Below are 25386 nucleotides of genomic sequence, written 5' to 3'. Positions count from 1 at the left end.
CAAAAAAGACTAATCCCTTATTATCTCATTATTATTTGTGATGAAATATGCATATTGTATTTTTAATCGATTTGCTTACATACTCTATTGAAATAAGTGGCTGTTGTTTCTTTGGACTTCACATTTTGGATTGAGTTGAAAATTTTCGTATCTCCCGTAAATATATTTTGAACATCAACATCAGTATTTTACTGGCTTTGCTGTGCATATGGTTATATTGAGGAAATAATGGGAATAAGAGTCAGTTCAACAAGTCTGTATTGAGTATCTGGTGTGTTCAAGGTGCAACTAGATGGTGGAAAGAAGACAAAATGAAGATAGGGTTTTTGCTTTGAAATAAGTTTCTAAGCTAAAACTTAGGATTAGGGTTTAGGGATTGGGGTTGTTTTGTTTTTGTTTTTGTTTTGAGTTGTATGTTACCCTAGTTATGAGGAACTCCTAGTATTTTTCTTATGTCGTCTTTTGGGAAGTTTCTTTGTACGACAACAGCATGAAATGAAATAGGTTGCTCAGTGTGTTGGCAATAAATGTTATAGCCACTTTTTTTCCTTTGGTTAAGTAAGGGGTACCAGAGATAGCTCAGCTTCTTGGAGAATTGTTGAAATAACATCACACTTCATCAAGATCAATTTTTTTTTTTTTTTAATAGTGAACATGTTACCAGAAAAGACAGGTTATAAATACAGAAGTTCAGCTTTCAGGTGAGCTCACGGGAGCTTCTGTGAACGGAGAAGAAAGGGAAACCAGAATACCCATCATCAAGCCCCTTTCATAGGGGTAATGGCAATTAGAGGACTCGCTTAAAGGGACTTAAGTATCAATTAACTTAAATAGCAATATGAGTTACGGGACTTTTTGTAGGGTAATTGTAGGTACAAGAGCTACTTAGAAGAATGTGTAAGAAAATGTATTACACATTCCAGATGGACAGGTACCTAACAGCAGTTCATTGTTTCCTTTCTGTGACATTAAAATACTGTCGCATTGCAACAGGTAGCCCAAATTATGTTAGTTTTATGTTATCACGGTTATAATAAGCCTTTTACTGATTTTCTATAGTCTGAAATTCTTATTACCAGAGCTTAAACTAAGGCTCTCTTCGCCTGACGCATGCCTCCTCATTCCTTTCAGACCTGTGTGAACTCCCCTGACATCCTCACCCACTCAGGTAGAACCACTTCCACCTCCCGGGCTCATACTGAACCTTGTATAAAACTGTTATGTGGTATCCTTTTTACTACATCTCGTTGTTTCTCTTCAGTTTAGTCTACCAGTATTGTTGCTGTTAATTCATTCATGCATCCATCCATGCATTCACTCATGTATTCTACAAACATTTATCAAGCATCTACTTTTGCCAAGCATAATGCTAGGTTTGGGGATACTGAGATAAGACATAGCTCTGCCTTCCAGCAGTTTGGGAAGTGTCACGTTAAAGGTGTAACAGGAGCCATACACAAAAGGTACTTGCAGAGAAGATGAAGGAAGGCATTTTGCAAAGGGAAAGAGTTCTTTACACTGTAAAGATTTATGGAAGCCTGTAGCAGTTATAGGAGTTTTTGTAACTTCTGCACACTCACACATTCTGGTATCTTTCATAATAAAATGCAGTGGATTCAGAGTACAGTCATTGGAATCATACATATTTGGGTTTGAATCCCTGCCTCACCTCTTGCTACTAATTGGGCAAGTTACTCAATCTCTCCCTACCTTAGTTTCCTCATCTGTGAAATGGGAATTTTGTATCTATTTGAGGTGTTCTTCAATTTTGATTTAGCCTTTGACCCAGGACCGGGCATATAGTACATGCTTGTTTTTATCGTCATTGTTATTAACTATTATATGATTATTATTAGACTTTGTGTTATACGATCTTCATTGGTGTCATACTTGGTTGTTAAGAAGTGTTAGTTGATGATGGGGCAACTTGGATTTGCCGTCCAAAACAAAGTGATTTTATTTCCTTCTTTCACCTGTGCCTTTTGGCCCCCTATATGTTTTTTTTTCATTGGTAATGAAATGGTTCAGTATTTCCTATTACATAAATGTCTGTTTTCTCCCCCCAACCATGATGACTTCTTATTCTCACTTATGACTTCCGTGGACTCTGTTTAATTTATAAATAGTTTACATATTAGAATGTAAAGGTACAGGTTTTTCAGACACTTCTAAAGAAAAGTGATACGATCTAGATTGAAAAGTATATTTTATAGTTTGCTATTGAAGTTAAGTCAATTACCTAACAATTTTCTTGTTCTCTGTGAAATGATAATAAAATGCAGAGGTAATTAATGGTTATAAAATGCTTTTGCATTAGTTAAATTTCTGCATTCAAGTAAATTGTAGCATAAAGTTAACCTTAGAAAACAAAAACGTCAACATAACAAGTAAATAATTAATGCAGGGTGTCTGTACAGCTAAGTTTGCACCGAGAAGTTTTTTGACACATATTAGTAAAGTATTAAATCACATGGATGAGCTCTTAACAGAAGTAGGTCATCACTAATGTGTAAAGTATTACATGTATTGCTCAAGTATTTAAATTTACATACTAGAAATATTTTCATTTAATATGTATATATTTTTTGAATGAACAGGATAGCAGTGCATGAACCTTCATTTATGAGCTCCCAGTTGAAAATCAGCGATCGGAGTCACAGACAAAAACTTCAGCTCAAGGCGCTGGATGTGGTTTTGTTTGGACCTCTAACACGTTAGTATTCTCTCTCACAGAGTATGATGCAAAAGAATAATCAGATCACATATTTGTCATTTATTTTTTTTAATTTATTTTTGAGAGAGAGAGAATGAGAATGAGTGGGGGAGGGGCGGAGAGGGAGACAGGATCGGAAGCATTCTCTGCGCTGACCGCAGGGCTCGTACTCCCTAACCTCAAGATCATGACCTGAGCCAAAGTCCGACACTTAACTGACTGAGCCACCCAGGCACCCCTGTTATTTAAAGAAGAAAAAGTAAGAAAGATAAAACACTAAGAAAATCGTCTATTAGGTATAAAGGAAATGTAATATCATCTTAAAAGATTTATAGGGTGAGATTTTCTGTGATTGAAATGTGGAATGTCACATTGCCAAGCTGGTTCCTGAAGATCCACTTGAAATTTTCCATGATAACAGACCATCCTGGCAAAGCACAAGATGGAGAATGTTATTTGATTGTATTGAAGAAGAACATTTAAGAAATTATTATGTCATATTTGTAAGGAAAATAAACCTTGTATTTCTTTACTTTTGACAGGAATACTTTTTTTTTTTTTTCAGAAGGGAAGTTTAATATGTTTATTTAATTTCAAGTTTTAAAAAGCTTTGGGGAAAAGTATTTGAATATTCTACATTTTTAGAGGTTTTATATTCTATTTTTCAGAAGCCAAAAAGGAGTAACAATTAATACAAGAAAAATGGCTTCCAGAAATGATAAATTAGGAAACTAATATTTATTTTACCTCAGTTTTCGGAGTTAGGAGACTTGCAGGTTTCTGTGATCAGTTTGGGGGGGTGACACTACCAAAAAAGGGTTACTGGAGCCGTTGGGTAGATTCCATGATGGGACTGGTGGTTCTGTTTTGGCTCAGGCTGAGAGCAGCTGGTCAAACAGCTGGAACTCTGCTTTGTGAGAGTTGGTGGAAATGCACTGTTGTTGGAAATTACAAACCCTAGGAAATAGAACACTCCTGAAATGCCGGGCATTCCACAGAGGTGACACCCTAAGTTTTCTGCTGAATCTGTTGGGGATTGTCTTCTGTGAGATTCTGTCTGATTTGTTCATGTGAATGATTGGTGCAAATAGGAATGAAACTATATAACTTGCCTCTGTATACAACTTGGTCAGGAATATTTATATTTTATTAAGCCAGGAACAAACTCCCTCTAAGCCAAAACAGTATTTCATGTCATTTGAAAAGAAACCAAACTAGTCAAAAGAATGCTGAAAACAAATGTTTTAATAAACCGGCGAAGAAGTTAATGATGCGTTACCTTTTTAATGTGTTTGTCTTAGAATTATTATTTGAGGGAATGAGCCCTGCAGTGGGAACACCAGCATTAGATTTATAACAAACTAACACTGTCAAACGAACAGACACACATTGTAAAGGAGTTTTCGCTGAAATCTTTTTCAGTTTGTGGCGCTTACTATAGAGTTTGGTACTTGACCATTCTCTTTATTGTTATTTCTGGTGAGTAATATTTTGGCCTGAACTGGGCTCATGTTTAAACTAGAACTTGAGCTGAACTTCTCAGTCTGAGGCGGAAGTAAAAATAAATCCTTTTGAGACTTTGGTCTTCCGCAGTGCATCTGTTTCACTGGAGGTGAGGGCGTGAGCTCTGGAAATAGGGTGTCTGGCATAGGGCTTGGCATTCCTCACACGGTGTAAACACACACGAACCTGAGTGAGCACGAGAAGTCCTGATGTCTACGGAGCCCCGTGTTTCATCACACATACAACATAGACGTGCTGGAGGCCTGGGCAGTTCGGTAGTTTTTCCGCTGTAAACTCTATCTCTTGGGAGCAAATCATGCATTACATTGTCTTCGTTATCATTGTGTATCACTCCAGAGAGCCCTCTGAATCTTAGTGTGTGTTAAGAGTCAGGGATAGACTAGGAAGTTATTTGACTAGTGACTTCTGTGTTTTGTATCACTGAGGACAGTAGGCCCTGGCTCCTTACTCCTTACTGTAGAAACTGCTGGAAATTACTGACATGCCTAGTGGTGGAGAAGGTGATCCTGTTCTTTCCTGCTAGTAACCCAGAAATCTCTGGCAAATAGCACCTAAAATATGACTTGTTATGATCACTTAACTCATGGCTACTCAACCTTGGCACTTCATGATTTGGGCTGGATGATTCCTGGGTAATTCTCTGTCACTGGCAGAAGCAGGGCAGGAAAGTGTCTTGTGCGTTTTTGTCTGTTTAGCAACATCCCTGGCCTCTTCCCACTAGACACCAGTAGCAACTCCCCCACCCATTTTACACCCTCCCTGCTGTGGCAAGCAAAAATTGTCAAATGTCCACTGTGGGAGATATTGCCCTTGGTTGAGAATCACTGACTAATCTTCATTACATGACTGCTTGCTTGGAGGGGGAAATGCTCTTTTGTTGAATGATTAGGCTTCCAGTGTGTGTATCAAAGCATGACATGTCCCTAACCTGACTGAAGGAAAGCAGTTGGGATGATAGTGGTGGTATTCTTTATGCCTGCTTTCACCCCACAGAGGACATGATTGGAGACACTCTTGCCTTTTCAGGGTCCCCAGAACTTTTGTTACTGCCTCCTGTGCCACAGGGGTGTGGTACATCCATGTGGGCTTATCAGTGCCCTCTGGAGGGTCTAGTATATCAGTGTTAGGATAAGCACTTTGATTGTTTGAAGAAATAGTTTTTAAAAGAATGGAGCTTGTTTATGGGAGGCTCATCAAAAAACATTTGCTTGTTTTAGCTACCTACTACAAAATGCCTCTGTATGAAGATTCTCTTACACTCAAAGATTAATTTGACCATCTGCATTTTTTTTCATAGGCCCGCCTCATAACTGGATGAAGGATTTTATTCTCACAGTTTCTATAGTAATTGGTGTTGGGGGGTGCTGGTTTGCTTACACACAGAATAAGACATCAAAAGAACATGTCGCAAAAATGATGAAAGACTTGGAGAGTTTACAAACCGCAGAGCAAAGTCTCATGGACTTACAAGAGAGGTACGTTTAAAAAGCTATAAGTCTTCTTATTTATGTTGGCAAATACAATTTGTGAAAATGTAATGTGGGTGTGTGCTTACACACTTATGTTTAGTTTGTTACACATATCAGTAATGTATGTACACTTCATATTTTTATAAAACTTACAATGTCCTAATTATAGATTTATATTAAAGGTATGCTCTAGTGAATCAATGGGCAGATCAGTAGAAATAAATATAGGTGGGGTGATATGTATAGTGAAATTTTATTTTTAATGTTTTATTTTTTTAATGTTTTTATTTATATTTGAGAGAGAGACAGAGAGTGAATGGGGAGGGGCAGAGAGAGAGAGAGAGACACGGAATCCGAAGCAGGCTCCAGACTCTGTGCTGTCAGCACAGAGCCCAACGCAGGGCTAGAACTCATGAGCCATGAGATCATGACCTGAGCCAAAGTCAGATGCCCAACTGACTGAGCCACCCAGGCGCCCCTAGTGAAATTTTATTTTTAACATGATTTAGATAATTATGAATTTCTTAGAAGTCTCTTTGCTTGAAGAGTGATTCCCTGCTATCACTGTATTTTGAGCTCAAGATAACCAAACAACTATACCATGGGCCACCTGCTGTTTTGCTATTCAGATGTAAGATTAATAGAAAATAGTGTGATTTTGGATTGAAACATGTATTTTGTTGCTTGATATGTAGTTATTCTTCATAAAAAAGATGAAACTTTGGTGAGGAATTTTTACTTTTATCATTCTGTAAGGCTTGAAAAGGCACAGGAAGAAAACAGAAACGTTGCTGTAGAAAAGCAAAATCTAGAGCGCAAAATGATGGATGAAATCAATTACGCAAAGGAAGAGGCCTGTCGGCTGAGAGAGCTAAGGGAAGGAGCCGAGTGTGAGCTGAGTAGAAGGCAGTATGCAGAGCAGGAACTGGAACAGGTATTGACATTCCACAAAAAGAGTTTGTTAGGACGTTTGCGTTGCCACACTGGGGGGCTTTTCCTGTTTGGTCTTCTAGTTTAGTGGCATTGTATATTCTTCCTTAGTTAATAAAAGAATTCTCTGTTTATATTGTTAGCATTGATCAAAGTCCATGTAGCAAATAACAAAGTAATAATTCAAAGATAAAGTTACCATCATGTTCACTCACTCATGAAATCTTACCCTGTGCCAAGTTAATTATCTCCAGTGAATTTAAGGTGTTTATTTAATCTAACATCTGTAATATGTTTTAGTATCTAACTGTAACCTAGTAAAGTATATCTAATGTTAAACTTCTCTGCAAGGGTAAAGCATCTCTATTTAACATCCATTTAAATCCTGTTAAATGGTTTTAGAACATAATTTGCTAAAAATTGTGAAGTAGTCTAAAGAGATCTTTCCAGTATCCGCCGCTACCTTGCTAGTCAAGATGGAACGTGAGCCTGCAGGCATAGCTCGCTCCTTCAGGGAAGCGGAGAGGGGGTCCCAGCAGAAGTTAATTACAGACAGATATTTTAGTTTACTTACTGTTCTTGCTATAAAAAATTACCACAAACTTAGTGGCTTAAAACAACACACATTTGCTATCTTACAGTTCCTAAGACAGAGTTTAAAATAGACTCCCAGGGCTGCATTCCTCTGGAGGCTCTAGGGGAGGATCTGTTTCCTTGCCTTTTCCAGCTTCTGGAGGCTGCCTGCATTTCTTGGCTCTTGGCCCCCTCCTTCATCTTCAAAACATGTCACTCCAACCTCTGCTTCTGTGGTCTCCTCTCCTCCTTCTGACTTTGACCCTTTCTTTACTGATAAAGAAGCTGCCGGCGAGAAGGCTTGCCCAAGATCAGAGAGTGCCTCGGTTGTAAAGCAGGGCCAAGGACCTGGGTGTTCTGCCCCCTGCTCTGCCGTGTGCCCTGTGGCCTTCTCGGCCAGGTGCTAAATAAGGAATAAGAATTGTGTGATGAATGAGTTTCACTTTCAACTCATGAGAAAATAAATGTTCAGTGTGCATTTGTTTCCTTCAGGATTGTCATTTTTGGTAGAATTTGTCTGACTAAATGCAGCCATCTCTTTTATTAATGGTTAGCTATTGTTTCCCTCATACCCCAGACATCTGTTTGTTGGATCTTTTCCCTGTAAGGAGATTGTTCTCTTAAGCTGACTCCTACGTGTATTGTATGGTCAGGTCCTATTTACCTGGCAAACCTCATCTGTACAGAATGTAGTAAAGGACAAGGGAGTTAACAGAAAAGAAAAGAAAAGAAAAAACGGCTTAGCCAAAATTCTACTGTGTTCAAAAGTTGGATATTATGCCTTTTATTCCTGTGAGAACTTATTTCCTTTTCCCACCAAGGCTTCTAACTCTTGGTTTATTCCTAGTACTAAGCTAAAAAGCTTGCTAGCTATTTTTCTGAGCTTTATAGGTAAGAAAGAGCAAATCAGAAAGCAGTAGTGATAATTCTTCTATGGAAACAAACTGATAGCAGTATTTTACAGGTGACTGCAGAGCAGGCATCCTATAGAAAAGGACCCACAAATCACAAACATTCTAATTTGAGTTTTTTGGCAGAGAGGCATTGCATACGTCAGTAGACCTTAGGATCACCACGATATGTCCCGGTACAGATTTAATAGTCCTAATGGGATCCTGAATCAGTAAGGGGTCGTTTAAAGGAGTTACACTGGTATTTAAAAAGAACTCTGTCCAACATGATTATAGTAATAAGAAACACAATTTTAAGAGTGCTTGCTGTGTGCCAGAAGTTTGTGCTGTGCACATTGCAAATGATTTGCTCAGAAGTTTTAATCCTCACAATAGATATTATCCTCATTTACAGATGAGATGTGCAGAGAGGTTAAATAACTTGCCTGAAGTCACACAGCTGTTACATGGCAAAGGCAAGATTTTGTGTGTCTTATTCCAAGGTTCATGTTTTCCTATACTGTTAAAAGTTTTGTTTATAGAAGTAAATTTAACTGGGAAGCTAATTTACGTATAATGTCCTGTAATCCACAGCTTCACATAGTTGGAAATATTACTGTAGCTCATCTGGGAGATAATCAGCTTCTCAAAATTAGAAGTCAGGAATATCTGGCACATACAGTGCATCGTGCTGTTTCCCCTAAAACAAAAACTTCTGGGTGAATAATAGTACTGCTTCATGTTTTGTGTGGTTTAAATACTTTTCACATAAATTACTTTGTATTTGAAGTTTCAAGAAAAGCAAAGTCAGGATGAGTCGTAGTATACCCCTGTTCTACACAAGACAATAAATGTCAGGTTAGAAAGTAAAGAACTTGCAGGTCACAGAAGTCATAATCATAGAGTTGGGTCTAGAATCATGTTTTCAGATATATAGGGTGTTTCTTTCTGTGATACCATGTTTTTACTTAGTATTGGTCTATTCCTGAGACACAAAAATTAGGTATATAATTATCATTTTTGTAAACAACTTAAAATAATTCATCATTTGTTAAAAGCTTTTAATTACTCAATTTTTACTGGGTCCATGCCCCTATGAATAACCATGTAATTCGAACTAAAGGCTGGAATTTACATCAAATGATAAACTTAATGAATAATAGCAGAGAAAATAGTTAAAATAGTTGCTGTTACTGGAAGGTCGTGATTTCCAAAATTTTGAAACATTATTTGACAGTCAATCGAAGCATTTCAGCCTCAGTTAATGCTAGAAATATAACCATTATATGTTACTTGCATTTATTGAGTTCTTTTAGGGGAAATGAATGTATGGACATAACATAAGTCTTTATGATTAAAGAGAAAAACTTGAGTGAAATTTGAAAATAGGTTCCCTGTTTAGTTCCTTGGCAGTGAAAATCGTGTAGAAACTGTAGAGGATTTACAAGTGTAAATCTTGTGAGAAAGAGGGCCTGCTGACCCAGACTTGGTGGTGGTATATGGAGCTCCACGTTCCGGGACCTGGCCTCAAACTCTGTCTTCCTGAGGGAGAAGGTTTGCCACACAGCTTAGCCAGCCAGTGGAAGCCAGTACTGTCCCACGCTCATGGCACGGTGAAATGTGTCGGGCACGTGTTGCTTAGGATTTTGCTTTCAGTGAGTAATGTCTCACTTTTAGTGTCCCTACTTCTGATTGTCTACTTGGTGCCCCATTGTGCTTTTGTTTTCTAATTTTGGAGTTTTGAAAAAATACTTCTTTTTATACTTTGCTTTCTATAGTACCTGACAGCTGTTCCTTTTCTTTATCAGAACAAACTTGTGTACAGTACTCTTATTAGTTTATTCTGGCACACAGTAAAGTTTATTTAAGTAAGTTGGGTTTGTTCAGATCAGACGTTCTGCACATGAGTTTCGGAGTGGAGTTTCTAGTGACCTTGCTTGGCTTTGAGGAAGACAATTTGCAGTTACGGTGCTCCAGAAGTGGGATGCTCCCCGGTTCATTTGTGACTTTGTCTCAAGGTCTTGAGTAGGTACATAACTCTTTATATTCTATCGCGTGTCTTTACATACCTTTAGCTTGAACTCTTGCTAGTTTTCACATGAATCATTTCTAGAATGAATGGTCTTTTCTTTCTGTGTTCTTTTCATAGGCTTTAAGAGTTTTTTCCTTAGCATCTAATACCAACTGATGCACTAAGCATTTTAGTTTTCTAACTGGTTATTGTCTGGCTCTCCTAAAGGGCAGTCAAAGGAAGACCTTGACATCCTGACCCTGAAGCCTAGGTATAGTTTCTCATGGAAACATCAAGCAGAGGCTCACTCAGAACCTATTTTCTTAAAATTTACACATGGTCTGCCAATGCTGATTTATCTACTTTCTGGTATGTTAGAAGCAGTGAATTGAGTAGAAGTAGGTGAAACAGACTGTAATGGACAGACGTGCTTGTAATAGTGAGAAATAAGTAACCATAAAGAAGATGTGAAAACCTTCAAAAATGGTCCATGTAAATAGCTTACAGTAGTGCCCTCTGGGAACATTAGAAGGGGCACCAGGACAGTGTTTTCACTGTGTTTCGGATACTTCTTTATGTTCTCCACAAACAAGCCCCGCGTTATGAGAAAAACATGATCAGTTTTGGTTTGTACGTGCCTGGCATTTTCTTCTTTCTGAGGAGTCTGGCTATTATAAAATATAAAAACTAAATAAATAATACAGCTTAAGATCTATGTAAACCCCTTCTACCCTTTGGCTTTCCAGCTTTGCTTAGAGTGTTAAGATGCACTTAAAACTTCAGTTTTAGTTTAAAAAAATTTTTTTTAACATTTATTTATTTTGAGAGACAGAGAGAGGCAGAGCATGAGCAGGGGAGGGGGGGGAGAGAGAGAGAGAGATACAGAATCTGAAGCAGGCTCCAGGCTCTGAGGTGTCAGCACAGAGCCTGATCCAGGGCTCGAACCCACAGACCATGAGATCATGACCTGAGCTGAAGTCAGACGCTCAACTGACTGAGCCACCCATGCGCCCCGGTTCAGCTTTAGTTTTAATGTTAGAAATACATTGTTTTAAACTCAGTGATTTGAGAAAGATGTTTATGAAGAGCATAATTCAAATTGCTTTCTCTCTTAACTTTGACACCAAAAAAAAAAAATCTTAATTTCTTAAAATGTATCTCAATATAAATATCTTTTTTAAAAAAAGACATTTCTCTCTCTTCTTGCTCCGTCTCCATCCATCTCCCCTCCCCCCCCTTTCTCTCCCTCTTGCATCCATTCTGTCTCCCCCACTCTTCCTTCCTCCCTCACTCCCAGGTTCGAATGGCACTGAAAAAGGCTGAAAAAGAATTTGAACTCAGGAGCAGCTGGTCTGTCCCAGATGCACTTCAGAAATGGCTTCAGTTAACACATGAAGTAGAAGTACAGTACTACAATATTAAAAGACAAAATGCTGAAATGCAGTTAGCTATTGCTAAGGATGAGGTACTCTATTTCAAAACTTAATACATTTCTAAAGAGATTAACCAATTAAGAGAGAAAAATATGAATAAAATCTGTATTTGTTGTACCTTCTTTTTGTGAATTGAAACTTACTTATCTTAATGGACTCTTATAATCATAGACCGTAGAGTAAAATTACTGTATGTAGAGAAGTATATACTTTTCAGAATGACCTTAGTGTCATTTAAAAACCATCCCTATTATCGTTATCACAAATGTTTTATACAGAGCTTTTCTCCTCCAGGTTGCTTCTTCATATCTGATTCAGGTTAGTAGTTACTAGAAATTAATATTTGACTCTTAATTAAATTGTGTGAAATAAGATTAAGTTTTAATCTGATTTCTAGCAAAAAAAAAAAACAAACCTCAGTTCACTCACTAACACCTCATTGCAGTAGGATATAATTAATGTTATTTTGTTAGTTTTAATAGAAGATTCGGGTCTTTTCTGAACCATCAAAATAAGTGAAAAATTTTCCAGAACAAAGTTTTGAATTCTGTTGATTGGCTTAGGAAAGCATGCTTTCTCCTTCATCTGTTTCCTTTTCTGGAAATTAGGGCCTTATTTTGGCCATGTAATTCTCCACTGGTTTCATCATTATTAATATATTCAAAACAAAATAAGCTTGTATGTGTGTTATTTTTTTTCCAGACCTACCTTATTTTCTCTCTCCTTGGGTTTCTAGGCAGAGAAGATTAAAAAGAAAAGAAGTACAGTCTTTGGGACTCTGCATGTTGCACACAGCTCCTCCCTAGATGAGGTAGACCACAAAATTCTGGAAGCAAAGTAAGAATGTTGTTTTAGTTACCTGTTTATTTGTATTATGCTGAAATTTGTAATTTATGGACAGTTTATCATTTAATCATGTACAATTCCATAATTTATACTAATTCTGAGAATGGATGATCCCTTCTTGAAATTAGTTTATTGCCGTGGTCTGTTCACGTAGTTGCCCTTTTGTAGTGCCACATTAAAGACTCGTTGATACCATGAGTAATTTCTGCCTTGGCTTTTACAGGAAAGCACTCTCTGAGTTGACAACTTGTTTACGAGAACGACTTTTTCGCTGGCAACAGATTGAGAAGATCTGTGGCTTTCAGATAGCCCATAACTCGGGCCTCCCCAGCTTGACCTCTTCCCTGTATTCTGATCACAGCTGGGTGGTGATGCCCAGAGTCTCCATTCCACCCTATCCAATTGCTGGGGGAGTTGATGATTTAGATGAAGACACGCCCCCAATAGTGTCACAGTTTCCTGGTAAGTGCTGAATTCAAAAAAGAGAGTTTGGTGCAGTTTTAAAATTTTTTTTTATGTTTGTTCATTTTTGAGAGGCGGAGAGAGAAGGAGACACAGAATCCAAAGCAGGCTCCAGGCTCCCAGCTGTCAGCACAGAGCCTGACGCGGGGCTGGAACCCATGAACTGTGAGATCATGACCTGAGCCAAAGTCAGATGCTTAACCAGTTGAGCTGCCCAGGCGCCCTGAGTTGGTGCAGTTTTTAAAGTAACTTCCTACTATGCCTTTTATGACTCATTGACTTTGAAATCTATGATAAAAATTTTGTTCGTTCTTCATTTTCTCTTTTTTCTACTTGTGATTAATAATTTGTCTTTATTATGTGAGAATAATACATCAGATGCATGTCTGTGTATATCTATACACACATATGTATAAAGTAATACATCATACATGCTAAATAATGTACAGGTGAAGTACTCAGCTTTGAGGGTAAATATCCTTTCAAATCGCAGCTTAATCTATAGTAAAAATTAGGGGAAGATCTTGGAAACTTGAGTTCTGGTCCTAGCTCTGCCACTGACTAACCAACTGTGTGACTTTGAGCCTGTCTGTGATTTATCTTAAATTGAGTTGCCCTTCCCAGTAGGTGTGTTTTTGTTGTTGTTGGTTTGCTTTTCTCATTCTGTCCTTTCATTGAGAAGAGTATTATCTTGCTGTATTTTAACTCCTGAAGCACTGAATCCCTTTACTTTTAAATAAAACTTAAACTGTGCTTATGTTAAGGAAAACATTTTTTTGTTGCTAGGAAGTGGAACGCCTCCAAAGGAGGCTTTAAAAAAAAATTTTTTTTTTATAATTCTTTTTTTAATGTTTGTTTATTTTGGAGAGAGGGGAACGTGCACACATGCACAAGAGAGCAGGGGAGGGGCAGAGAGAGAAGGAGACAGAGGATACAAAGCAGGAGCCTGATGAGGGGCTCGAACCCAGGAACCGTGATATCATGACTGGAGCTGACGTCAGATGCTTAACTGATTGAGCCAAAGGTGGTTTTAACGTGGACAGTTTTCATTATATTGCTTTGTTATGCTGCATTCTTTGAAAATTTTTACATTGTAAGGAATGCATTTTGGTAGGAAAGTGAAATTTAAGTATTTTAGATTTTGTTAATTATTTTTAGAATTTATTAATACATATTTGGACTTCTTGCAAAGTTCTGGAGAGCTTGAATTTAAAATGGGTGTATTCTTATATTAGAAATCATTTGAAAAACTCTTCATCCTTGTTATTGCCTGCCTGATTCATTCTCCCAATCTTTGACTTTTCGAAACAGTGTAGGTAGAACAAGATTCCAAAGAATGGAAAACAGAATTTAATTATTGATTGGTTGAAAACTTACATAGAAATTTTAGTCTCAAGACAAATCGTATGTAAACATTTTCCAGTTTGAATTTTTTCTATCCAGTTGTTACAGTTTTCCTGATGTTATCATTTACAGAGAGTTCTAATTTTTAAACTTTTATGAAATAAAGCCCTAAATTTGCAGATAGATAGTGAATGACTATGCGCTTGGGTTCATTTCTGTGGCTTTAATTCTCAGGCTTAATGGCAGACAGATAACAGGAGTCAGCTGGGGAGCCACCAGACTCTCAGGAGGGAAGAGAGGACAGATTATAAATGCAGTGAATGCTGGAATGTGCTCATTTCACTGGCCCCATGCTGCAGGGTGGTTACAGTTGCAAAGTTATACCTAGATCTGGGCCAGCTCTGCTGTTGGAATATTGTCAGCTTGTGTTTATTTGAACTATATGTCCTCAAACTTGCCAAATGCAACACTGATTCATAAGTATTTGATTTTGTTTAAAAATTGTAGCTTTTTAAAGTCACAGTTCCTCCTCAGAATCCGTAATTCTTCAGTATCAAAAGTATGCATGAAGATATGTTCCCTAAATTAACTAATTTATTTTCTTGACTTTTTTGTTTTGAAGTTCTTTTTGATGGGGCAAAATATAGCTCTGTGTGGCTAATTACCTTAAGTTTTCAGTGATTGTAAAATACAGAGAAATTTGAAATTGAAAAAAATATAAAAGTTGATTTTAAATTTAGTATGATGTTTTAGAAATTCTGTGATCAAATTTATTATTTGTGAACAAGAACTCCTGCCAAAGATTGCACTTTGAGAGCTCTACTTCCACCCAGTGGCACAACAGTGATACTGCACTCTGCTTAGTTAGGAAAGCACAATTTCTTCTGCTATGGTAGGATGAAGTCTAGGGCAGGATGAAGGCCGTTTTATTATATGCCCTCTGAAAAGTTTTACATTTGTACCATGGGTATGTGTAAATTGTCTGAGTGAAATAACGGTAAGGAAACATGCCTGTGGTGTGTTGAAAGCAAAGTAAAAGATTGTAGAACTGTACACAGAATAATACCGTCTGTGTTTAATTTTGCATAAATAAAAAAGAGGCGCCTTGGGTGGCTCAGTCGGTTAAGCACCCGACTCTTGGTTTCAGCTCAGGTCATGGTCTCGTGGGTTATGAGATCAAGCCCCGTGTCAGGCTCTGAGCTGACAGCACGGAACCTACTTGGGGTTCTCTGTCTCCCTCTCTGTCTCTATTCCTCCGCTGCTCATACTCTCTCTCTCTCTCTCTCTCAAAATAAATAAATAAACATTAAATAAAGGAGAGAAAATATTGTCAAAGCTTAGCTCCTTGTGGGTAGGAGAAGAGATGATAGATTTCTCCTATTTTATAGTATCTGCTAAATATTCACTGTGGGAATGTGGTTGCAATTTATTTAAAAGTTCTTAATTATTAAGTCCTTCAGATGTACTTACAAGTACTGAAAATAAAATGTTTACTTGCTACAAAGATAAACAGATTTTAACATTTTGCCTTAATTCATCTCTTTGCCCAAAATAAACTATTATACATACAGCTAAAGCACATGGCCTCACCTTCCTACTCTTCTCAAGTTGTAAGAAGAGCCTATTCTACTTTTATTATATGCAGATGTATCTATAAACAACAGACAAAATTGTTTAAAACTTTGCTCACGGGGGTCACCTAGTGGCTCAGTCGGTAGAGTGGCTGAGTCTTGATTTCAGCTCAGGTCGTGATACCAGGGTCGTGGGATTGAGCCCCGCATAGGGCTCCGCTGAATGTGGATCCTGCTTAAGATTCTTTCTCTCTCTGCCTGCCCTTCTCCCTGTCTCAGGCTCTCTTTCTCAAATTGAATATATACGTGTGTGTGTGTGTGTGTGTGTGTGTGTGTGTGTGTGTGTGTATACACACACACACACACGTATATATTCATACATAAATGTTCATCAAACTGTAGGTAATGTTTTGCAGCTCCTTTTGCTCACAAGTATATATTTAGAAATTTTCTGTATACTGCATTAAATATAAATATACTACATTAAATTCACTATAACTGTTTAATGATTTAACCACAGTGTATCTGTTTATTCATGATAATAAGCCACAGTTTATCCATTTTTCTCCTGAGATAGGTAGGCTCTTTGCACCTTTTTGCCTTTGCAGACAGTACTGCAGTGAGCATCCTTACCTTACCTTACCTTACCTTTATCTCCTTTATGCATGAGTTTGAGAGTCTCTGGGTGGATACCTGGAAAATGGATCGCGTTCAGTCATTGGGAGGGCAGCTGTTACTAGGCATTGTGAGGTCGCTCTCAAAATGGCTCTGTTCCTTTGTATACCCACCGTTTATGAGAGCTTTTCTGCCTCTATCCTCACCAGTACTTGGGATAATCTGATTTCTTTTGTGACTTGCCTGAGTATTATATGATACCAAAGTGTTACTACAATTTTTATTTCCTTGGTGACTTTTGAGGTTGAGTACCATTTCATTTATTAGTGTTTGTCATTCGGATTTCTTCCTATCTGAGTTGCTTATTCCTACTATGGAATCTCTCCCAAGATTCCTTACTGATCTGGAAGAGTGTTTTTGTTTTTTTTTTTTAATATTTTCTCTTTTTTTTTAATACGAAATTTATTGTCAAATTGGTTTCCATACAACACCCAGTGCTCATCCCAACAGGTGCCCTCCTCAATGCCCATCACCCACCTTCCCCTCCCTCCCACCCCCCGTCAATCCTCAGTTTATTCTCAGTTTTTAAGAGTCTCTTATGGTTTGGCTCCCTCCCTCTCCAACTTTTTTTTTCCTTCCCCTCCCCCATGGTCTTCTGTTAAGCTTCTCAGGATCCATATAAGAGCGAAAACATATGGTATCTGTCTTTCTCTGTATGACTTATTTCACTTAGCATCACACTCTCCAGTTCTATCCACGTTGCTACAAAAGGCCATATTTCATTCCTTCTCATTGCCACGTAGTATTCCATTATGTATATAAACCATAATTTCTTTATCCATTCATCAGTTGATGGACATTTAGGCTCTTTCCATAATTTGTCTATTGTTGAAAAGTGCTGCTAAAAACATTGGGGTACAAGTGCCCCTATGCATCAGCACTCCTGTATCCCTTGGGTAAATTCCTAGCAGTGCTCTTGCTGGGTCATAGGGTAGATCTATTTTTAGTTTTTTGAGGAACCTCCGCACTGTTTTCCAGAGCAGCTGCACCAGTTTGCATTCCCACCAACAGTACAAGAGGGTTCCCGTTTCTCCACATCCTCTCTAGCATCTGTCGTCTCCTGATTTGTTCATTTTAGCCACTCTGACTGGCATGAGGTGGGATCTGAGTGTGGTTTTGATTTGTATTTCCCTGATGAGGAGTGACGTTGAACATCTTTTCATGTGCCTGTTGGCCATCTGGATGTCTTCTTTAGAGAAGTGTGTATTCATGTTTTCTGCCCATTTCTTCACTGGATTATTTGTTTTTCGGGTGTGGAGTTTGGTGAGTTCTTTATAGATTTTGGATACTAGCTCTTTGTCTAATATGTCATTTGCAAATATCTTTTCCCATTCCATTGGTTGCCTTTTAGTTTTGTTGATTGTTTCCTTTGCAGTGCAGAAGCTTTTTATCTTCATGAGGTCCCAGTACTTCATTTTTTTGCTTTTAATTCCCTTGCCTTTGGAGATGTGTCAAGTAAGAAATTGTTGCGGCTGAGGTCAGAGAGGTTTTTTCCTGCTTTCTCCTCTAGGGTTTTGATGGTTTCCTGTCTCACATTAGGTCCTTTATCCATTTTGAGTTTATTTTTGTGAATGGTGTAAGAAAGTGGTCTAGTTTCATTCTTCTGCATGTTGCTGTCCAGTTCTCCCAGCACCATTTGTTAAAGAGACTCTTTTTTCCATTGGATATTCTTTCCTGCTTTGTCAAAGACTAGTTGGCCATACTTTTGTGGGTCCAATTCTGGAGTCTGTATTCTATTCCATTGGTCTATGTGTCTGTTGCCAATACCATGCTGTCTTGATGATTACAGCTTTGTAGTAGAGGCTAAAGTCTGGGATTGTGATGCCTCCCGCTTTGGTCGTCTTCTTCAATATTAGTTTGGCTATTCAGGGTCTTTTGTGGTACCATACAAATTTTAGGATTGCTTGTTCTAGCTTCAAGAAGAATGCCGGTGCAATTTTGATTGGGATTGCATTGAATGTGTAGATTGCTTTGGGTAGTATTGACATTTTAACAATGTTTATTCTTCAAATCCATGAGCACGGAATGTTTTTCCATTTCTTTGTGTATCGCCTTCAATTTCCTTCATAAGCTTTCTGTAGTTTTCAGCATACAGATCTTTTACAATCTTTGGTTAGATTTATTCCTAGGTATTTTATGATTCTTGGTGCAGTTGTGAATGGGATCAGTTTGTCTTTCTGTTGCTTCATTATTAATGTATAAGAACGCAACTGATTTCTGTACATTAATTTTGTATCCTGCGACTTTGCTGAATTCATGTATCAATTCTGGCAGACTTTTGGTGGAGTCTGTCGGGTTTTCCATGTATAATATCATGTCATCTGCAAAAAGTGAAAGCTTGACTTCATCTTTGCCAATTTTGATGCCTTTGATTTCCTTTTGTTGTCTGATTGCTGATGCTAGAACTTCCAACACTATGTTAAACAACAGCAGTGAGAGTGGACATCCCTGTCATGTTCCTGATCTCAGGGGAAAAGCTCTCAGTTTTTCCCCATTGAGGATGATATTAGCTGTGGGCTTTTCATAAATGGCTTTTATGATGTTTAAGTATGTTCTTTCTATACCGAGTTTCTCGAGGGTTTTTATTAAGAAAGAATGCTGAATTTTGTCAAATGCTTTTTCTGCATCGATTGACAAGATCATATGGTTCTTTTCTTTTATTAATGTGATGTATCACATTGATTGATTTGCGAATGTTGAACCAGCCCTGCAGCCCAGGAATGAATCCCACTTGATCTTGGTGAATAGTTCTTTTTATATGTTGTTGAATTCGATTTGCTAGTATCCTGTTGAGAATTTTTGCATCCATATTCATCAGGGATATTGGCCTATAGTTCTCTTTTTTTGCTGTCTCTGTCTGGTTCTTTGATGGTTGTAGATAGCTTCTCTCAGGCTTTGGCTTTTCTTTTTTAGTGAACTCTGTTGTTTTCTTTTTCAATCATAGGAGTTTTTAAAAGAACATTTCTAATGACAAATTGGTGAACCTGATTTGTGTTTTTTAATGTCTTTTTTAGAAGATGATAGATGTTTCCCCTCCTAAAAGTTTTTTTAGATTTGCTTTAATCCCTTAGTCTTTTAATCTACCTGGAAGTTATTTTTGTTCATATTGCAAGATAGGAATCTAAATCTGTCTCCTGATGTGTGGATAAACAGGTGTCCCAGCCTCATTCCTGCTCTCTCCCTGCTCATCTGTAACTCCACTTCTCTCCACAGGTGCACACGTGCTCGCAGGCTCTCTGTTTTGTTCCATTGCTTTCATTCTGCTTTAGTTGCTATTTATAGTTTGATAGTATGTGTTGGGGTTTGCTAGATCTAAATCGTCCTTTATTATTCAAATTCAGAATTGTTATTCTTGGCCAATATGAATTTTAGGATTAGCTTATGAAATTCCATAAAAAGTTTCATTGAGCTTTTAATGGAATTTCTTTGCATTTATTGATGCATTTGGGAAGAGTTATTACTCATAAATTTTATTTATTGAGATTTGCTTTTATGTCTTCAAGTAAAATTTAAATTTTTCTCTGTACTGTTCTTGCACATCTTTTCTAAAAAGATTAATTTCTGAAAAAAAATAAATAGATTAATTTCTGGATATTCCCCATAGGATTTTTTTTTTTTTTTTGGTAGTTACACGTTAACTTTCTTAAAAAAAATTATATGTGAAATTGCTTATTGCTGATGTCTAGGGAACTGATGTTGACTTTGCTAAGTCTTATATACAGAAATAGTGAATTTTCATATGAGTCTTTTGGATTTTTTGTGTGTGCAGTAATAAGTTGTTTTTTTCCTTTTCAGTCCTTATGTCCCCGTCCACCCCCCACCCCCCCCCGCTTATTTTCTAGTCTGAGACTTCCAGTCAAATGTTGAATAATAGCAATGATTGCAGGCAATAACGATTGCCATTTCTGACTTTAAAGGGAATGCTCTCCACTGTGAAATGTGATTTATTTTTTTTCTTTTCGGTTTTGGTTTTGGTAGATTGCTTTTAAGGAAATTAATTTTATTCCTGTTTTACTAAGAAAGGATTTCCTTTTAAATCAGTGGATGTTAAATTTCACCAAATTCTTTCCTGTGTAATTTGAGGTGATCACTTGTATTATTATTTTCCTTTATTCTGTTGTATAAAAGGAGCCTAGTGTGTGAATGCATTTAGAAAAGTCAAGGGAAGGACAGAGTAATAATCAATGTCAGGTGCTGGTCAAATGTCAGGGAAGGATTGAGCGATCTGTTGAATTTAGCAACAAGGGAGTAGATTATGAATTGTTGAGAACAGTTGTGGCAAAATTGTATGTGAGCACTTTACACTCCGAATGAAATAAAATGAAGTAGTGGAGAAAGTAACGGAGGAAATTCTTCATAAAAGGAAGAGAGATATGTCAGTTGAAAAACAGTCTGAGGATGGAGAAGAGTGTTTTGTCGCTGCTATTATTTAGCATTTTGGTTTTTTAGGTTTATTGTGTCTGCATTTTTTAAATGCTATTGGGATGTAGAAGATGCAAATAAAGGCAGCAGAAGGACTACACAAAAGAGTTAAGGTGCTTGAGCTTGGAGTAGAGAATGGGACAGATAAGTGGAAGGAGCAGAGTGTTTGAACTAGAAAGGTAGACACATGGTCCGAATCTCAGTTGTCCATCTGCCGTCTTGATATATAATACCAAAAATGGAGCAGCGCTGAATGACTAGGGCAAGACAGGGTTTGAGAGTGGGTGGCGGTGTAAATGTCTGGAGAAGAGGGGAAACCATGAGTGGTTAAGGTGTTGGGAGGTCTTACCAATGAGATTGCTCAAGCGGCAGATAGGTAAGGAAATGACTGGGAGGTGGGGCGAGTGGGGTTGTAGAGACGGCAGATTCAAGTGGCTCAGTGTTAGCTTCAGAAAGAACATGTTTTTATAAAAGGTCATAGGAGTGAGGGTTTCCAGAGAAGAGTGTTGGGGAATGAGAAGGCCACCAACCTGATGTTCTGGTGTTGCAGCACATGAGGTATACACAACAGGGAGCAGCCTCAGCTTGCGAAGGCTGTTCTGACTTCGGGGGGTTAGGTTTCAATTAAGGCAAGGACATGGAGTGCCCGTTCTATGAAGATATTAAGTGTGTAGGGGCAGTTTTCTACTTGCACGGGACTAGGCAGAGACTGGCAGCAGAAACAAGATGATCTAAGACTTCTGGTTAGTTCCACAGTCATCAGTGTTCAGGAAACAAGTTTTTGTCTGACCTCTGCCTAACTGGTTGGGAGACTATGTATACAGTGTTCAAATGACCCTTGAGTAAAAACTTCTTAAAGAGTGGGAGGCAAACCATAAGAGACTGTTAATTACAGCGAACAAACAGGCTTGCTGGAGGAGAGGCAGGCAGGGGACAGACTTAGATGGGTGATGTGTATTAAGGAGGGCACTTGTGATGAGCATATGTAAGCGATGAATCACTGAATTCTACCCCTGGAACCAATACTGCTCTGTATCTTAACTAACTAGAATTTATTTTTTTTTATTTTTATTTTTTTTTAATTTTTTTTTTCAACGTTTATTTATTTTTGGGACAGAGAGAGACAGAGCATGAACGGGAGAGGGGCAGAGAGAGAGGGAGACACAGAATCGGAAACAGGCTCCAGGCTCTGAGCCATCAGCCCAGAGCCTGACACGGGGCTCAAACTCCCGGACTGCGAGATCGTGACCTGGCTGAAGTCGGACGCTTAACCGACTGCGCCACCCAGGCGCCCCATTAACTAACTAGAATTTAAATCAAAACTAGAAACATGAGAAAAAAAAAAAAACCTTCTTGAAGTTCAAACAAGTTACACGATCTCGAGAGATACCCATTGAAAAATACAGCCTGTTTTTTTTTTTCTGATAGTTTTCATCCTGTAATGGTGAAACTAACAGTTTTGCAACAAAGTACAGATTCCTTAATATGCTGTATTGATTTTTTAACTTAAAGATTTACTATCTTGGATAAATTTTCAAGACTTTGTGGTTAGGAATGCCAAATTTCATGTTAGAGCCTCGTGTGTTTATGTTCTCTTCTGTTTATTTTCTAAACCTGCTTTCATTTTTATCACACTTTAATTTTTTATTTCTGAACTTTGCCAAGAAGCAGTAGAGATGATGGGGGAGGGTAATGACCAATGCAGGTCCTTACCCAGCGAGGGCCCGATCCGGGGTGGCGGGTAGTAAGAGCCCTTCTCCCGTGTGTGTGTGTGTGTGTGTGTGTGTGTGTGTGTGTGTGTGTGCGTGTGCGCGCGCGCGCGCTCGTCCGCGGTGTGCCTGGAGGCAGCCCTGGTCTCATGTGCATGTGTGTTTGTGCTTCGTTTCAGGGACCATGGCCAAACCCGCTGGGTCGTTAGCCAGAAGCAGCAGCCTGTGCCGCTCCCGCCGCAGCATCGTGCCAGCCTCTCCGCAGTGTCCACGCGCACAGCTTCCTCCGCACGCCCCTCACCAGGTCCACGCCCGGCATCCCCAGCACCCTCAGCACCCACAGCACTCCTTGCCTTCCCCGGACCCCGATATCCTCTCGGTGTCAAGTTGCCCTGTCCTTTATCGCAATGAGGAGGAGGAGGAGGCCATATACTTCTCTGCTGAAAAGCAATGGTATTGTAGTGAATCTACTACAGTAGATGTTGGGCTGGGTGGTGGGGAGGTGGGCGTGGGTGGGTCGGAGTGATGCGTTGGATTAGTTTTCTGTTGCTGCACAGTGAGTGACCACAGACTTAGCAGCTTCGGGCAGCATCCGTTTATTAGCCCCGGGTTCTGTTTGACAAAGTCTGAGCTGGCTGTGGCTGGGATTTCTGCTCAGGGACTCGCAAGGCCAAATGCGAGGTGGTTGCCCAGCTTTGTTCTTCCCTGACGCTTGAGGGCCACTCCCGACTCCTTTGGTTGTGACAGAGTTCGCTTCCCATGGTTACAGCACGGAGGTCCTGGTTTCCACGCCTGCTCTCAGGCTGCTTCCATGCTGCTGCCAGTTCCTGGCGGGTGCACAGTGGCCCTTGCTGTGTGTGGCCTCCGTCTTCAGAGACTAGGCCTTCTGACAGGTCCCTTGGAATCTCTGATGTCCCCTGTCTCTGATCTCTGGACCCGATTTTAAAAGCCTCACTCGTCACTTGGATAGTCGTCTCTCTGCATGAAAATCAGCTGGTGTGGGGCCTTAATGACATCTGCAGAGCCCCTTCATGGCAGCACCTCTGTTCGCGTTTAATAGAATGATTGGCGGGACGTGTGTGTACCCCAGAGCTAGGAACTTGGGGAGCGTCTCAGAATTCCGCCCACCACAGGCAGAGGTAGATATTCGGACATATAACTGCTTAGAGACCGACCACTGCACACAATTGACTCAAGTCTCAGAGCACAAACTTGTCTTGTGAGCAGTTTTGTATGTAAAACACAAAGGCATGAACTTAAATATACTTGAACACAAACATTAAATATGACTGAGTGTTTAAAATACTTGTTGCCACTTAATGGTTTTTTCTGTCGTGTGCTAGTACGTGGCTAATGAACAGGAATTAACAGGCGTCAAAGGTGGAAGAAAATGTTAAGAACTTAAAGGAGGGCGTTACGTTCACATGAATTTCTTGGCACAAAGTGGGCCGAGCAGCGGTGTGTTCGGTCCCGCCAAAGGACCGCCGTGCTCCACGAGCCCTGCTGATCGGAGGCTCTCTCCTAAACCGCGTCCGTCTTGAGAGCAGTGTGGTAGTAAGCGACAGGAAAACTGACGCTGGCTTCTGATTTGGCAACACTTAGCAGCCGTGTAGCCCCAAAGTCTTCTGTCCTCAGATGAGAAAGAAAACCAGAGGGAATGGCTGGCTCTTCTCTGTCATGTGATTCTTTAGTTGGCATCGTCATCAAATGATAATTTTCACACATGATTGTTTTATCTCTAGTGAGAGTCAACTTTGTGAGTAGCCAAGATCATTATAGCATGTTACTGAGCAGATAGTCCAAGGTTTGTATCCTCATTACAGCTGGAGAATTTGACGTGGCTTTGCTTGGATACCACTTTCTGATTAGTTTTTTGTATAATCTGCACAGTAAAACTTGGTCACCTGCAAGATGGCTTTACTGACAGAACCAATTTGTGTGGCTTATGGAAATTAATAGGAAAGCTAGAGCTCTGTGTCCAGTAGAATTTTCACGTTTATGGAAATGTTTAGTCTTCCTTTCAAATAGCAATGTCAGAAATGCACAGCAAATATGAGAATTTGGATTCAGAAAACTTTTCCTCCTCTTTATTTAGTCTCTTACATGATGAACCACTAGAACCCTTACAAAACAGTAATAGTAATAACATTTACTGTTTACTGATCTTTTATGTTCTCTGAATTATGTACATGTATGCTCATTTACATCTTACCTCGAGTCTTGTTACATAGGCATTAAACTTGCATGAATTCACCCATTCCTCACTGTGAGAAAGAAATAGAAAAAAATAGCATAAATGGTACACATAACTAAGCTCAACATTCCGAAGAATATATGTTCTGAAAAAAAAAAAAAATGCTCACAGATTATACCATTCCTGCACTCCAAAGCTGACTGGTTATGCAGAAGATGCAACACTTCATTATTTATTTTGGAGTTAGGATGTTAGAACTAGAAGTAATTTTAGAGATTAATCAAATTATCTTCCTTTGACAGTGAAATTGAGTCCCGGTTACATTAAGTGATTTGCCCAAGGTTGTGTGGCTGATTAATGGCAGGGCCAGGATAGGAATCTAGGTCTCCTAACTTAGATCAGTATTCTTTTCACATATTATTTAGATTTTAGAGACCAGTTTTTGAAATATTTTTAACCTAGCTTAGAATTTCATACACCAAGCAGCCAAATCACATAGCAGAGTAGAAGTAAATTTATAAAATTCTAACTAAATCAGCTTCTGGTTCTGGAAGCTGAACAGCTTCAGGGAACAGTGATATATGCTGTATAATTAATGGGTATCCACTCCAAAAGGAAGC

General features: G+C 38.8%; 1 protein-coding gene across 4 annotated transcripts in view; it reads left to right on the top strand.

The window, feature by feature from the left end:
* Nucleotides 1-25386, top strand: part of STIM2 (stromal interaction molecule 2) — a 150533-nt gene that overhangs the window by 120342 nt on the left and 4805 nt on the right. For 3 of the 4 annotated variants that reach the window (XM_053217481.1, XM_027052464.2, XM_053217480.1), the window contains exons 5-12: nucleotides 2598-2713; nucleotides 5535-5712; nucleotides 6463-6640; nucleotides 11408-11575; nucleotides 11838-11861; nucleotides 12280-12380; nucleotides 12613-12851; nucleotides 22752-23025. In XM_053217481.1, coding sequence (XP_053073456.1) covers nucleotides 2598-2713; nucleotides 5535-5712; nucleotides 6463-6640; nucleotides 11408-11575; nucleotides 11838-11861; nucleotides 12280-12380; nucleotides 12613-12851; nucleotides 22752-23025 — 1278 coding nt within the window. The remainder of the gene's footprint in view (nucleotides 1-2597; nucleotides 2714-5534; nucleotides 5713-6462; nucleotides 6641-11407; nucleotides 11576-11837; nucleotides 11862-12279; nucleotides 12381-12612; nucleotides 12852-22751; nucleotides 23026-25386) is intronic. The other variant, XM_027052538.2, reaches the window with a different exon arrangement.

The sequence above is a fragment of the Acinonyx jubatus genome, chromosome B1 (genome assembly GCF_027475565.1).
Source record: "Acinonyx jubatus isolate Ajub_Pintada_27869175 chromosome B1, VMU_Ajub_asm_v1.0, whole genome shotgun sequence".
In the NCBI taxonomy this organism is placed as follows: Eukaryota; Metazoa; Chordata; class Mammalia; order Carnivora; family Felidae; genus Acinonyx; species Acinonyx jubatus.
This window is presented reverse-complemented; position numbering and strand designations above follow the sequence as displayed.